The sequence below is a fragment of the Ostrinia nubilalis genome, chromosome 9 (genome assembly GCF_963855985.1).
Source record: "Ostrinia nubilalis chromosome 9, ilOstNubi1.1, whole genome shotgun sequence".
NCBI classification, from domain to species: domain Eukaryota; kingdom Metazoa; phylum Arthropoda; class Insecta; order Lepidoptera; family Crambidae; genus Ostrinia; species Ostrinia nubilalis.
In genome coordinates this window covers 6,767,251-6,779,994 of record NC_087096.1, presented here as the reverse complement: position 1 = coordinate 6,779,994, position 12,744 = coordinate 6,767,251, and the positions used below count along the sequence as shown (strand labels likewise).

General features: G+C 34.3%; 1 protein-coding gene across 1 annotated transcript in view; it reads left to right on the top strand.

Moving 5' to 3' along the window:
- The first annotated feature begins 316 nt into the window (after positions 1 to 316).
- LOC135074513 (voltage-dependent calcium channel gamma-3 subunit) overlaps positions 317 to 12,744 on the top strand; it is a 123,567-nt gene continuing 111,139 nt past the window's right edge. Inside the window, exons 1-2 of the mRNA XM_063968821.1 lie at positions 317 to 636; positions 7,989 to 8,015. Of these exons, the coding sequence (XP_063824891.1) occupies positions 555 to 636; positions 7,989 to 8,015 (109 nt within the window). The 5' untranslated portion in view covers positions 317 to 554. The remainder of the gene's footprint in view (positions 637 to 7,988; positions 8,016 to 12,744) is intronic.

Genomic DNA, 12,744 nt, shown 5'->3' with positions numbered 1-12,744 from the left:
AGCTCGTGTTGAATTTTTTTTGTTTAACCTTTTGGTAAATATAACATAGGTACCTACTTACTAATTATGTTCATAGTGAGAATATCATAAAGTACACAAAATTTGCAAAGAATATACTTATATTCTGCACCTTACAGTCAATTTAATTCTACCGTACCGCAAATGAACTGTTCAGTCAACAGTTATTACCGCAACAGCCGTCACATGCTCTCTCCAGTGTTTTTATTTACAAAAATCTCAACGAAGTGGTCTGCGGTAGAAAAATATTTTCGCGGGTCGAGAGGCAAAGCAGCCATGTACGAAAATTTATTTTATTAAAATTGAATAAACACGCGGGAGCGGCGAACAAAAATAACACATCTAGGCCGCGCTCGCGCCGTGAATTTTAGTTTCGCTTTTACGAGAGTCCACTACGATCATATTCGAAACATTTTGCGGGCAAAAATACAAAAGTGAAGCTATAACGTTTTTAACGAAGTTACCACACTTTTCAACTTTGGCGGTGCAGTGTTTGACATTTTTGTGCTGCGGTGAAAAAGTGCTCTCGCGAAAACATGTTCAATCATACGAGCAGTTCATGCAAAGTTGGTTCTAGTAATTATAGCAGGAAAGGCGATAGTCCCAAAAAGAAAGATGGTAAGTTTTATGCGCCTATATTTTGTGTGCTGAAAAATGTGAAATATCTGCCGTAGGTTGTGTATTTTCAATACAAATGCGGGTATTTTTCATAAAATTTCAATGGTCTGTTTCAACTACGATACTATTTTGTTTCTTTTTGTCTTGGTGAAATTTACATTTGATAGAAATAGACAAAGCTAAAAGAGTGTTAGTTATAACAACAACATACTCGTATGTTGTTTTAAATAAAGAGACAGCGGAATGTCTTACGAAAAAGACAAATTAGCAATACTTAAGTAGGATACATTTTTATTTTGGACCACTTGGACCGAATTATACATTAGACCGAATGGATACCAAACAAGTTCTAACGAGACGCATTATAAAGTCTCATGACGTGACTGTCAACTATTAGTTTAACATGTTCAAGCGCAGTTGTATCTGAGGGAGGTATTTTCCAAACCACTGAATGGATCCATTAACCACAATTCAATTATCTACTTTTGGGAGCAAATAGGCGGAAAACGAGTATACCTACTTTGAATAAATATTTAAATTGGCCAGTTAAAAGCTTACGCGGTCTGTAAACAGATACACCGAAAACAACGTTTGACTTTTAAAATCGTTTTATAAAAAATAAAACAGGCTGCCCTTTTTATCTCAAATGTCTTAAGAATTAGTTTAACTCCCAATCATTCCATACAAAATACCTAGCCACAAACTTAGCAGATCTTGTACTGAGTATGTCGACTAACGGATGGTCATTTTAAATCATAATGTTATTAAACATCATACTCATACTCCGGGAAAAAAAAAAATTGTGCTCATCATGAATGGTAAAGAATGAATTAAATCATTTTAATCAAACATTTTAATTTATTTCTATATGGTGTCTTTAGTATTATGTAGCCTAAAGAACTCTAAACACCAAGCCCGTTTAAAGCCCGGCTGCTTTATTTCAAAAGCATCATTTGGATGACTGCACTTTCTAGGACTTGACAATTTTATCTAAAGTCGACTCGACAACTCATGTCGGCGGGTCAGCGAGTATGTGCTAATAAATTTAAAATCTGGAGTGTTTACGCGAAATAATTCCAATTATAATGACGTATGCAGATTGAATTTAATATTTAATGTGAAAGCAATGGCTGTTAAAGCAATCCCAAAATATAAATGAGCGATATACCTAAAACGGTGTTTTTCATACACGCCTGGATGTTAGCTTTGCGATTTCGATGAGGTTTATGCGTGTTTTTACGGTTATTACACCGATTCCAATCTTCATAACAACTGAACCTTTCTGATTTAGTGTACGGTTTAACTTCTGAACGCCGGTTTTTTATTTGACATTGAGTTATGTTATCGGCCTGATCCAGACCAATATAAATAAATTGGGTCAGAAACTAATGTTGTTTCTTCGGATTTGGCCGTAACTGCGTAAATGGGACGATTTTGAGAGCTACTGAAGTTCTTAAACAGTTTTTGGGATTTTGGACACATAAAGTGAGATAATGGATTTACAGTCGATGACGTAAGAATAGTGAATGAATTGATTAATGAATGGAGGCATGAGTCATGACAGAGACTGCAAGAGTGATTTATGTAAGTGTAAAAGAGACGACGAGCAACGACTAAGTGAAGGTAAAATAAGCGAAGTGTGATTTATTAAGATTTAAGGAAAGACTGAATCAGAAAAGCAATTTAACAGATGTAACTAAAATCATGAAAACGGGCTAGAAATATCAATGAAAAATCTTATAAAATCCACATTGTCGTCACTCCTACATCAATAATCGAACATTTCACTTACTTTTATCGCATCAATGCGATGGATACCTACAGATCAGATACAGCCAAACCCCTGCGTACAATATTCAGATATACGCTATCTGTGATATACGCTATTTAGTGCACTAAAGTATCAATAATATGCCGTCAGTGTACGAGTACTGCGCCTGCATTAAAATAATACTTGCAACAGGAACTTTTGCAAAGATTTTCTCCATGAGTGCCGGCGCCAGAAAATTATCAGCCAAGCGCGAAATTAAAGTAGCCGTGAACGGCATAAAATTAACTAAGACTCTTCTTCCACTGCCTCTGTTAAGGTCTTAAGCTAGGTTTGCTGCTAAAGTTTTGGCATTACTCCCGAAAACGTATCTTGTTTCTTTTCGCGGCTGTGGCAAAGGAATCAAGGCAGTAGGATTTAAGAAATAAAAATGCTTCTTAACACTTTCATGGACAGTATTTCAGACACAATGAAGTTTTGTTGTGAAAGTTTGATATAAGGAACGGAATATTCGTGTGTGTTTGTATTATACTTTGTAAGTCTCAGGGTGAAATGCCCAATTTTAGACATAGATACTTGTACTTTTTTGATTTCAGTACAATTTTAGTAATATTGTGAAAAGTTATTTAAACCGTTCTCCAAACTAATTAAATAAAGTTTATTAATATGCATCTATATTTCCATGTTTACACCTAAATGTCGTAAATTACAAGTGGCTGGTGATAAACGAGAGTTTGTTAACATTAACTTTGGGGAAAGGTTTAGATGGGTAATAATAGACACTGTACTAAACCATTCGAGTATATTAATAAACTTTCAAGAAGATTTAAACAGCATTTTGCATTTAATGAATTTGTGTTGGTAAAATGGTATTATTTAAATAGAGACAGATGTCCAAAAATGAACTTACGTCTTATGTTAAAACTATTAGGAAAAAAAACTAAAACATATCTGTTTAAAAAAATAGGATAAAAATGCCTGGGAAATTTAACCTTTTGCTTGATTCTAATGAAATAAATCGAAAAATTTCCACATTAAACGTATTTAAACATGTTGTCGGTTCAAAAGGGTTTGGAATTTCCATTCGTGGACCAACAGCCCATATTTTGGATAGCGGTGGATGCAAAAATTCAAAGCCCCGGCTAGGTTCTTTAAATGTGTACTTACGTAAGCCGTTTGCATATTTGAAAGTAAGATTCCGTCCGTCTGTATCCTGGAATCCAGGAAATGCCAGTTGGCCCCGATGGCTCTTTCATATATTTATGAGGCGATTTAGTTTTGTATTGTCCTTTACAAACAGAATGTCAAGCATATTTTACCTTTCTTTCTGAAAACAGTTGGAATTTTCTCTTTGGCGACTCAGTGCAGCTTTAATTTTGCATTTAGCAGGTTTATTAAGCACGCTCGAATGTTACAAAATGTTGCAGAATTTCAGACTTTCAAAACTTTTTCCAAAATTATTTTGAACCACGATGCGAATTTAACACCGAAGAAATGAATTATCATTCCATATGAGTTGAAATTGATATTCTCAGTCAAATTTAATAAGATTGGTAAGTAAGTCTCACCGTTACAGCTGACACGGATTCGATATGCGACAGAATACGAAACACGAGAGAGGAATAATTTATGTGAAGATGCATGACGGTCTGCAGTCAGTCGCATCCAGATATAAGGTCGTGGAACCTTGCCAATGCGATTTTATGTTTTTTTTTTCACGCGTATGCGTCTTAGTCATAAACTAAACATGGCGGAATAAAAAAGTTAGCGAGGAAAAAACAAACACTGAACAGACTTTTTGGCGGGAAAGTGAAGCGTCATATTAGTTTTTTTCTAATGTAATTTATTGGTGGATTACTAACCTTTGTGCTCGTGATCTCGTGAACGTGCATGAGTTTTATGCAAATGAAACAAAACAATGCAACATTAGTTTTCAAATTCTCTCAAAAAGTCCATGAAGGGAAAGAGAGGAATCTCATCTACTATCATTATTCATTACTTACATCATATAATTAAGTTTAAACTAGCAAAAATATATAAAGACTTGGTTTGGCTGTAATATGAAAATATGCCTTTGCAAAAAAAAAGAATGGAACAAAAAAGCTAATACCGATAAATAGTAACGGCCATTTTGCTCGCACCATGCGTACTGGCCGTTGTAAAAGTCCGAGAAAAAAGGTGGCGAGGAGGAAAAATAAAACAAGCGACGATCAAAACAGAAGTGACAAAAGGCTATCTCGATACGGACACTAGAAGGAATGCGGCCCCATTTCATTCGTCCTTTGTTTTTTTGTTGGCCCGTTTTTGCAATTGTCTGTCAGGCAGAGTTAGGGTACAGCGAAACAGCGAATTGGCAAATTGGAGTGTTAAACAACGACATAATGATAAATGACTATTTGAAACCTCTATTTATTTATTAAGATTTTCTTATGAGCAGTAATTTGAGTTTATTAAATTGGCTTTGTCCTTTCCTTTTCAACGAGTATTACCATGTTAAGAAGTCTTAAAATTTTGCATATTCTTATTAGGTTCCCCATCCGCTCCTTCTATGAGCATACTCGTACCGTCTTCACACGATATCAATCGAACTTCAGTCGTGCATCAAAGGCGGCCCTCGACGGGTTTCGCGTTGCGAACCTCGTTGTAAACTATAATATTATCGCGATGTTCACTCTTATTCAGAATGATATCTGCTACTCCTCGAGCGAGCTCTCAAGCTAAACATATTGGTTTCATAACGTATAGGATGAAAATTGTTAACTTTGCGAGTTTCTATCTAAATATTAGGTATTGTTTCATGCTTACAGTGTAGTGTAGAGATGTTTTGGCAGGTTAATATTGTAATTTGAAATGTTTTAAACATGAATACCAACTTGACAATGTTAACATACACACACAATATAGAATGGTATTTCAGAGTAAGTAAAAAATCAAGGAAAGAATTATAATAAAATAATAGGTACCTACTTTAGTTAAAATTGAAAAACTTTGTCATCTAATCACTAGAATTAAAAAGTATAACGACTGGGATTAAAACTTTTTGTACGTCAACAACCTGAATATTTTTTTTAGTTTTATAGAGTCTACAAAGTTCTGTAAATAAAGCACTAGCATGAACAAAAATTATAGGTAGAATATAAATTCTTTGCAACAAAGTTTTTTTTAAATAAACTAATATTCTGATATTTGAATAACATCATTACTAGGTTTATAAAATATTCCATCAAATAAGACGCAAAAGAGCAAAAGTTCTATATCGGTGTTACGAGTGTTGCTTTGTTTCCCAAGTACAGAAACCCTTTAAGCCTCTTTGTACGTGCGCTGATCTTTTAAGAGGATTTTTTGGAGTGTATTAATAGGAAGATACTGCTGTATTTTGATACACTTAGGCTGAGTTGCACCACCTAACTTTGACCGTAACTATAACGATAACCGTTATTTTTTGTATGGAGTTTGACAGATTTTTGACGTTTGATAAAGTCAAAGTAAGATGGTGCAACCCAACCTTAGCCTAACACCGCCCACTACAACTGCCTTTTGACGTCACATGAAGTCGTAAAACAGGGGTTTTAGATATTTATTATTTTCTTCTAGAAGCATCTTTAATGGGAGAATTTAGGATATTCTGTCACATTATCGTATAGCGTGAGTAGACACTAGATTGGATCAGATGCACTGAAGATTAAAACAGGCAGTATGCTTTATACCATAGCATGTTCAATACGGGAATATTTTAAAAAAAGCAGCCGGTGCCAAGGCGAAGTTTAGTAGGTAAGCAAAAGACGAAAGTTTGATTGCGCTCGCTATTCCGTTGTAGAGCCACGATTTCTTTCTTTACATTAATGCTAGCGGCAAAAGACTTTATTTTCTTGACCCTGGTCCAGGTTCGATTCCCCGACAGTTCACCCAAACTGAAAAAGAAGGATAATTCCCAAAATTAAAGATTTTACTGTTTTGTCGGCACATTAAAAGGAAACAGTAGGATGAAGATAACGCGTCCTTCAGTTATTACACTAAACCAGGTTGAAATTTACTTTTGTATGTCTGGGCTGAAACGCTGGCTGTAAAAGAATCTTATCTAACCCCACCTTTTCAATCGTTCTTCATTGCGAGGTCCCGAGATAGCTCCTTTGGCCGAGATTGCTTTTGTCTCGAATCTGCAACTCGGATAAGGAACAGAAACTAAAAAAAGGTTAATTAATACTTACAGGATTTATTACACAGTAATCTAGAGCTCTTTTGAAGTTGTTATTACAATAATTTCTGTCTCTTTTGTGGAATTAAGGATAAATACCTAAATAAGAGCTCGATTAGTAACAAAAGTTCTGTGGCTCACCAGTCATTTTATTTGAAGCAGAAAATTCAGAAAGTAAAAAAATATCCATACAATAAAGACGCAAAAGGCTCATATAGTTCTTTCAATCCTCACATTTGAAAAGTAGATATTTTTTTAAATTGTTTGTTTGTATTGAATAAGTACCGAAGCTACTGGACTAATTTGTAAAATTTTGTCACTATTAGAATCCTACATTATTTCTAACATTAATGGTACGAAGCTCGCCGGGTGAGCTACTTAGTTAAACAATAAATAAATTCAAATTTATTTTTATTAGCTACGTTCAGGGCTGAATTATGACAAGTAAGCTGAAAATGCTGGCCCATGCCTTATCTTATAACACCTTCTCTCCCACTTCATTGCGTCTCAAGACACTTCTTAAGATGTACCATTGTCTTCAATTCACAACTTGAAGAACGTTGGAATAAAATAATGAAGTCTCTAACAAGATTATTAATTAGACGCTTTGAAAGAGTGAGAAGTGTGGCTCAAATTAAATTCTCAAGTTTTCGACATAAGTAATTTTCGTTAGGAAATTAGGGTACGAAAATTTTACTTTATGCTAAGATTAATCTTTGGCTAAGATAAGATTATAAAAGCACTCTTTGTTGTTGCTATTTTACAGTCCTAATCAATAAAATTCTGTAATTTTAAAACAGTGTGTAAGACTTCAGCTGACGAAATTCCTTTAATGTATAAACGGCGGTACATAAAACATTTATTGTATTTGTAGTAGGAGCGTTTTTGCAACAAAATACATGAATCAAGTGTCACCTGTGCCTCAGTGTTCAAACAGCGTTGTGACGTGTGAAATTTTCTGGTCCGTGTTTGGAAACTCATGCAATGTGCACTCAAGAATAGACCTTAATTGCATGGATCCGTGTCCGAGTTGAATCGAGTTTTGATCGTCGATTCAGAAGCAGCGTAAATCCGTCCCCGCCTTGTAGTTTGCACCAAACAGAACGGATTTATCGCAGGCGTGTTAAGGTGTGCTTGTTATTACAGTTTGTTTGGCAGATAGGGCTGTACTCGTTAGTTCGGAGCGGATTCAGGATTTCTTCAAAAGCCGCCGTTATCTGCCTTGTTTTGTGACTCTTTATAATTCCTTGGGGTGTGACCACCATGTTAAGCTTTAGAATTTTTTGAAACAACGTTCTTTTTGAGAACCGTACGAACTTTTGCACGGGATCGTTAAAGTTTTTTTCTAAACAAAGTGCTGTCATTTATGCAGGCTGTTTTATGTTTCAGGGAAGCTGGCAGACAAGTCTCCGCGTGGTAAGCCATCATTATCTTTTACTTTAACATTCATTATTTTGAGTTAACAACAATCTTGATATAGATCTATACCAAATTCAATTTACACGCATTCTAGATACCTACGCTTATTGGATCAATTAGTTTGCTAAAGTTATTTGATTGTGATAGTAATAATTAAAATTAAACGGTATCCATGGTTACAATGATAGATATCGTAAATAGTTTGATTCACTTTATTAGACTCCAATGAAAACAACTAGAAACACGGATTATTTATACATAACAATTAAGGCATTCCTAAGTTCCTTCTATCTTTAGGTAGCGATTCCTATTCATCAGACCGTTCCTGTTGGAATAAAAATAATAACTGAATGTAACGATTTTTTTACAAAGTAACTATCGTCAAGAAGATGAGTTTCCATACTTTACGTTGTACTTAAACTATAAGAAATGCCACACATGACTTCATACATTAGCCTAGAACTGGTCTGGCCATGATTCTGTGTGGTTACGCGTTCCCTCTGCCTTGGCCTTAAACGTACCGTGCGGTTCAGCAGACTATCGTGTGTAAATAAATAGATGTATACAGGTATGTATTTGTGTTTATGCATAGCTACTACCCAGATTGTTGTGACGGTGGTTTCATTAATCGAAATAGCGTTACGTTAAGGTAAATCAGACAAACTTAAATGGTGTTGAAAAATTTTTAGTTTGCCTGTCTCTTATTCCGTGGGTTTAAAAGTTATAATGAGGAATTGATCAATATGAAGATAAAATACTTAGAAATTTACATTAAAATTAATCATCAACTGACTGCCTTCTTTTCATGACAACTGAGGCGTGCGTGTTTTTCGAATTAGATGTTTTATTTCAAAAATTGAGATTTATTACATTTTGTGTGACATCGACCTAGCTAGACTAACCTTTGCTCTAGGGGTTATGAAACAAACAAATGAAAGACTAAGGACTGAGTTGCACCACCTAACTTTAACGGTAACTATAACGATAGCCGGTGCTTTTTATATTATTATGGAGTTTGACAGATTCTTGACGTTTGTTAAAGTTAAAGTAAGATGGTGCAACCCAGCCTAAGTAAAATGTTGATTTTGTTTTAGTTTCGTAAGATTATTTGTGTTTTTAGCCAGAATTTGATTTAGAAATGAAGTTCGAAGCACAATTTTGCGAGTAAGTATAATATGTATATTTAACTGAAAAAAATTCTTGATGAAGTAATGAAATTATACTCAGTATTTCATAACGTACTTAAAATCAACACTTAAATTTAAAAAAAATCGCAATAAAACCATACCCAAAAATACTTAAAATTAGTCAATTCCATAAATTCATGAGCCACTTAACCATTTAACTGTCTTCCAATAACGTCAGACACCATCACCCAGATCATTACATAACCGTTTCGAACCGTCAAATAAAGATTTTAATGCATTAAAAGATCTATCGGAACGATCAATAGGAATATGAAGGGGACATAAAATAAAATTGGATGTAATAAAACGGGTAATACCTGGTGGTGCGGCCGTGGCATATCGTATTCCTAGAGCCATAAGACTTGGGCCATAAAACCCGCGTTAGAAACGCGTTTGAGCAAGAAAAGCAAACATTGGCTTCAAACAGAAACTTGATTACAAATTTATTTTTACACTAAAAGATTACTCAGTTCTATTTTAAAATATAAAACGACTTTGCGCATAAAAAGGTTAACTACTTTTCTGTTTCAAAAATGACCTGTGGTGCGATTGTCTAAGGCAATCGTATTCATTTGACAGTTCATAACGTACGTTATGATGTGTCAAACGGCTAATTCTAATTGTGTAAGGAGTTCATAAAACGATAACGATTTGATCGTAATTTTATACGATGAGTGAATGATGAATATGATTTTGACAGAAAATTCGAATTGTCTAAGTTTCATGAGCCCATTGCTAATGTCAAATGATTGCGGTGACTCGTAACTCATGATAATCGTATAAATTCTCATAGAGGTGTAATTCTATCCTCGTCCTCGTATGCAAATTGTTAATTTATTTCTTTGAAAGATAAAGTGTGGTAAGCGGTGAGTTCTTGGTGTTAATGGAAATAAGTTTTAGTGAGACACAAGAGTTCTTTTTCATCAACAACTATAGCACTAAAAGCTGAGTTACACGTGTTAAGTAGATAAGTGTTTTTCACTTAATTTTACGTGATTAAATTGCACGTACTTAAAACAAGCACAATCTAAATTTTGACTTGAAACTTACTACTAAGTTTTGTACTACGCAATTAATTACTTAAAATTAAGTCAATAAAGTAGTTAGGTAGGTACCTACTTATCTACTTAACACATTTTAATCAGCCTTAACCCACAATACTGCCAAAGTGGTAGGGTAAAGTTATGTTGGGACATAAGTGCCCTGTGTGGGCTTATTTACAGGAATAAATGACTAATAAAATAAAGAAAGCTGTTTAAATATACACATCTTTTTATTTAAATTCTTTACACAGACACAGACAGCTATAAATACTTCTTTTGTGGTCAGCCTTCGTCTCTTTACAAACTAAGTTTTCATTTTAAATATAATACTATAGGTACTTTAATCACAGCATTCTTGAAAACTTAGTTTTTTTTTGGAACAATCAACAAGATATAAAATAACCATGAAAAATCAACAGCCTCCCTACTCATTTGTACTTGTCGTTTTTTCTAACAAATAATTATGCAATAAAATGTATTGTTTTAAACTTTTATGGTTACTAAAATAATAATCATTAATACACTTCGAAGAGTTCCAACACTGGTAGATGGTAGGACAGGTGCAGGCGCTGTAGAACAAGATGAGAGCTGCAATGACAAACAAAATAACAGGTTAGCTGCTAGCTAGGATATAGCAACAACACATATCTATTATCCTACTAATATTATAAATGCGAAAGTTTGGATGTCATAATGTCTGGATGTTTGTTACTCTTTCACGCCAAAACTACTGAACGGATTTTGTGTAAACTTAACAGTACTATTGTTTGTAACCTAGATTAACATACAGTCTATAATTTATGACAATCTGTGACAAACTAAATTTTAAGCGGGTGAAGCCGCTGGCAAAAGCTACTAAAAATACCTTTATTATTTGTGCAACATAAATCATACTGTTCATACATAATAATAATATAAACATACATTATCATATTCCATTATTTAACTTACATATTTTAGAGTAGCAGTAGCAGTAACTGGAGTATTCTCCACCTGGGTGTGGGAAATTATTGGAAGAGTTCCAACACTGGTAGATGGTGGGACAAGTGCAAGTGCTGTAGAGCAAGACGAGAGCTGCAATGAGAAACAAAAAAAACATGTTAGCTGCTAGCTAGAATGTGGCTGAAAAATTGTGATAAATCTTAGTCACTGTTTTTTTTATGCATAACGAGGCAGGTATTTGACCACAATCGCACCAAGTGTTAAGTGGGATGCAGTCTAGGATGGTACATATCTGCGCTGTAAGTGCCTATTCACTCTCGCCTTGTAAACACCCGGATTATAGTCTTCGGGAAAGACAGCAGCAGGCAACAAATTCCAGTCCCTAGCTGTTCGCATTATAAGAGTCATAATAATGTTATGTTGTGTAAGTATGTTGAACAGTTTATTGGTTAATGTCAATAAAATAGGCCTTACCGTTTTCCTTGCTTGCACCTCTTTAGACGTCCCATCCCCAATCTTGTATAGTGCCCAGGACGTGTTGCGCCAGAACTCAAGTCAAGGAACCCTCATCACACGACCACGCGCTGTTACTACATTATTTAGCTGGGTCTCCATCTGGCGTGGGCAATTATTCTTGCCTTTGGCACTGAAAATGAAATTGATTATTTGATATGAAGAAACCAAAGTTACAGGAGTAGTTATTGAAACTTGGGTTGTTTTAATTTTTGATAGAATGCCTTAATTTAGTGTAATAATCTATACTTGTGTTTATAAACAAATTTTACAAAAATCAAACTTCGTAAAAGTAAAGTTTTTCAAGTTTTTTGACACTTGACAGATAACACTTGTCATTCACAGAACATAGATTAAAATACTACTTCTCAAAACACTTATTTATGTATAATTGATTAAATGTGAGATTAAGTTCGCCTTAGGTTAAAATTTTGGCATTAAAGTATAAATAAATAAAAAGAAGTAAACATTTCACGTCGTTTTTCGTTGTCCATTAACGCCACCTATTGTAGAGTAGTAGTCAACTTAGCCTGCCTAGCCTTAAAGTATGTATGCCACCTGGGGGCGGGTAGTGAAACTCGTATTTCATTCGTTCTATGCGTTTGGTTATATGATTTGCAGAGGTAAATTTTTAGTTCGAATTCAATGTTTTTATGAATAAAAGTATGTTATTAAGGTGCAATCATAAAATTTTATTAAAAAAACTGCATTTGAACATGGATTTCATTTGTTATTTGTTAAAAAATAATGAGTTTTAGCGAATGTTTTTCATTAATAAAACGCAAATCCATGAAACGATTAAATACGACCGGTCACTTTTCGGTCTTCATGGAATGGACAAAATTACACAATTCGAATTTAGATATACGATCGATGATCAATTGTATTCATTGTCCATCCATGAACAACTTTACACAATCGCACTTCTGTTTCTTAAACTCTACTTGTTAGAACGACCAAATCTAATAACTTATGCGATAAAAGTTGAAAATAAGAACTAAAAGCACTCTACATACAAAATACTTCATCATGTCTTGTATG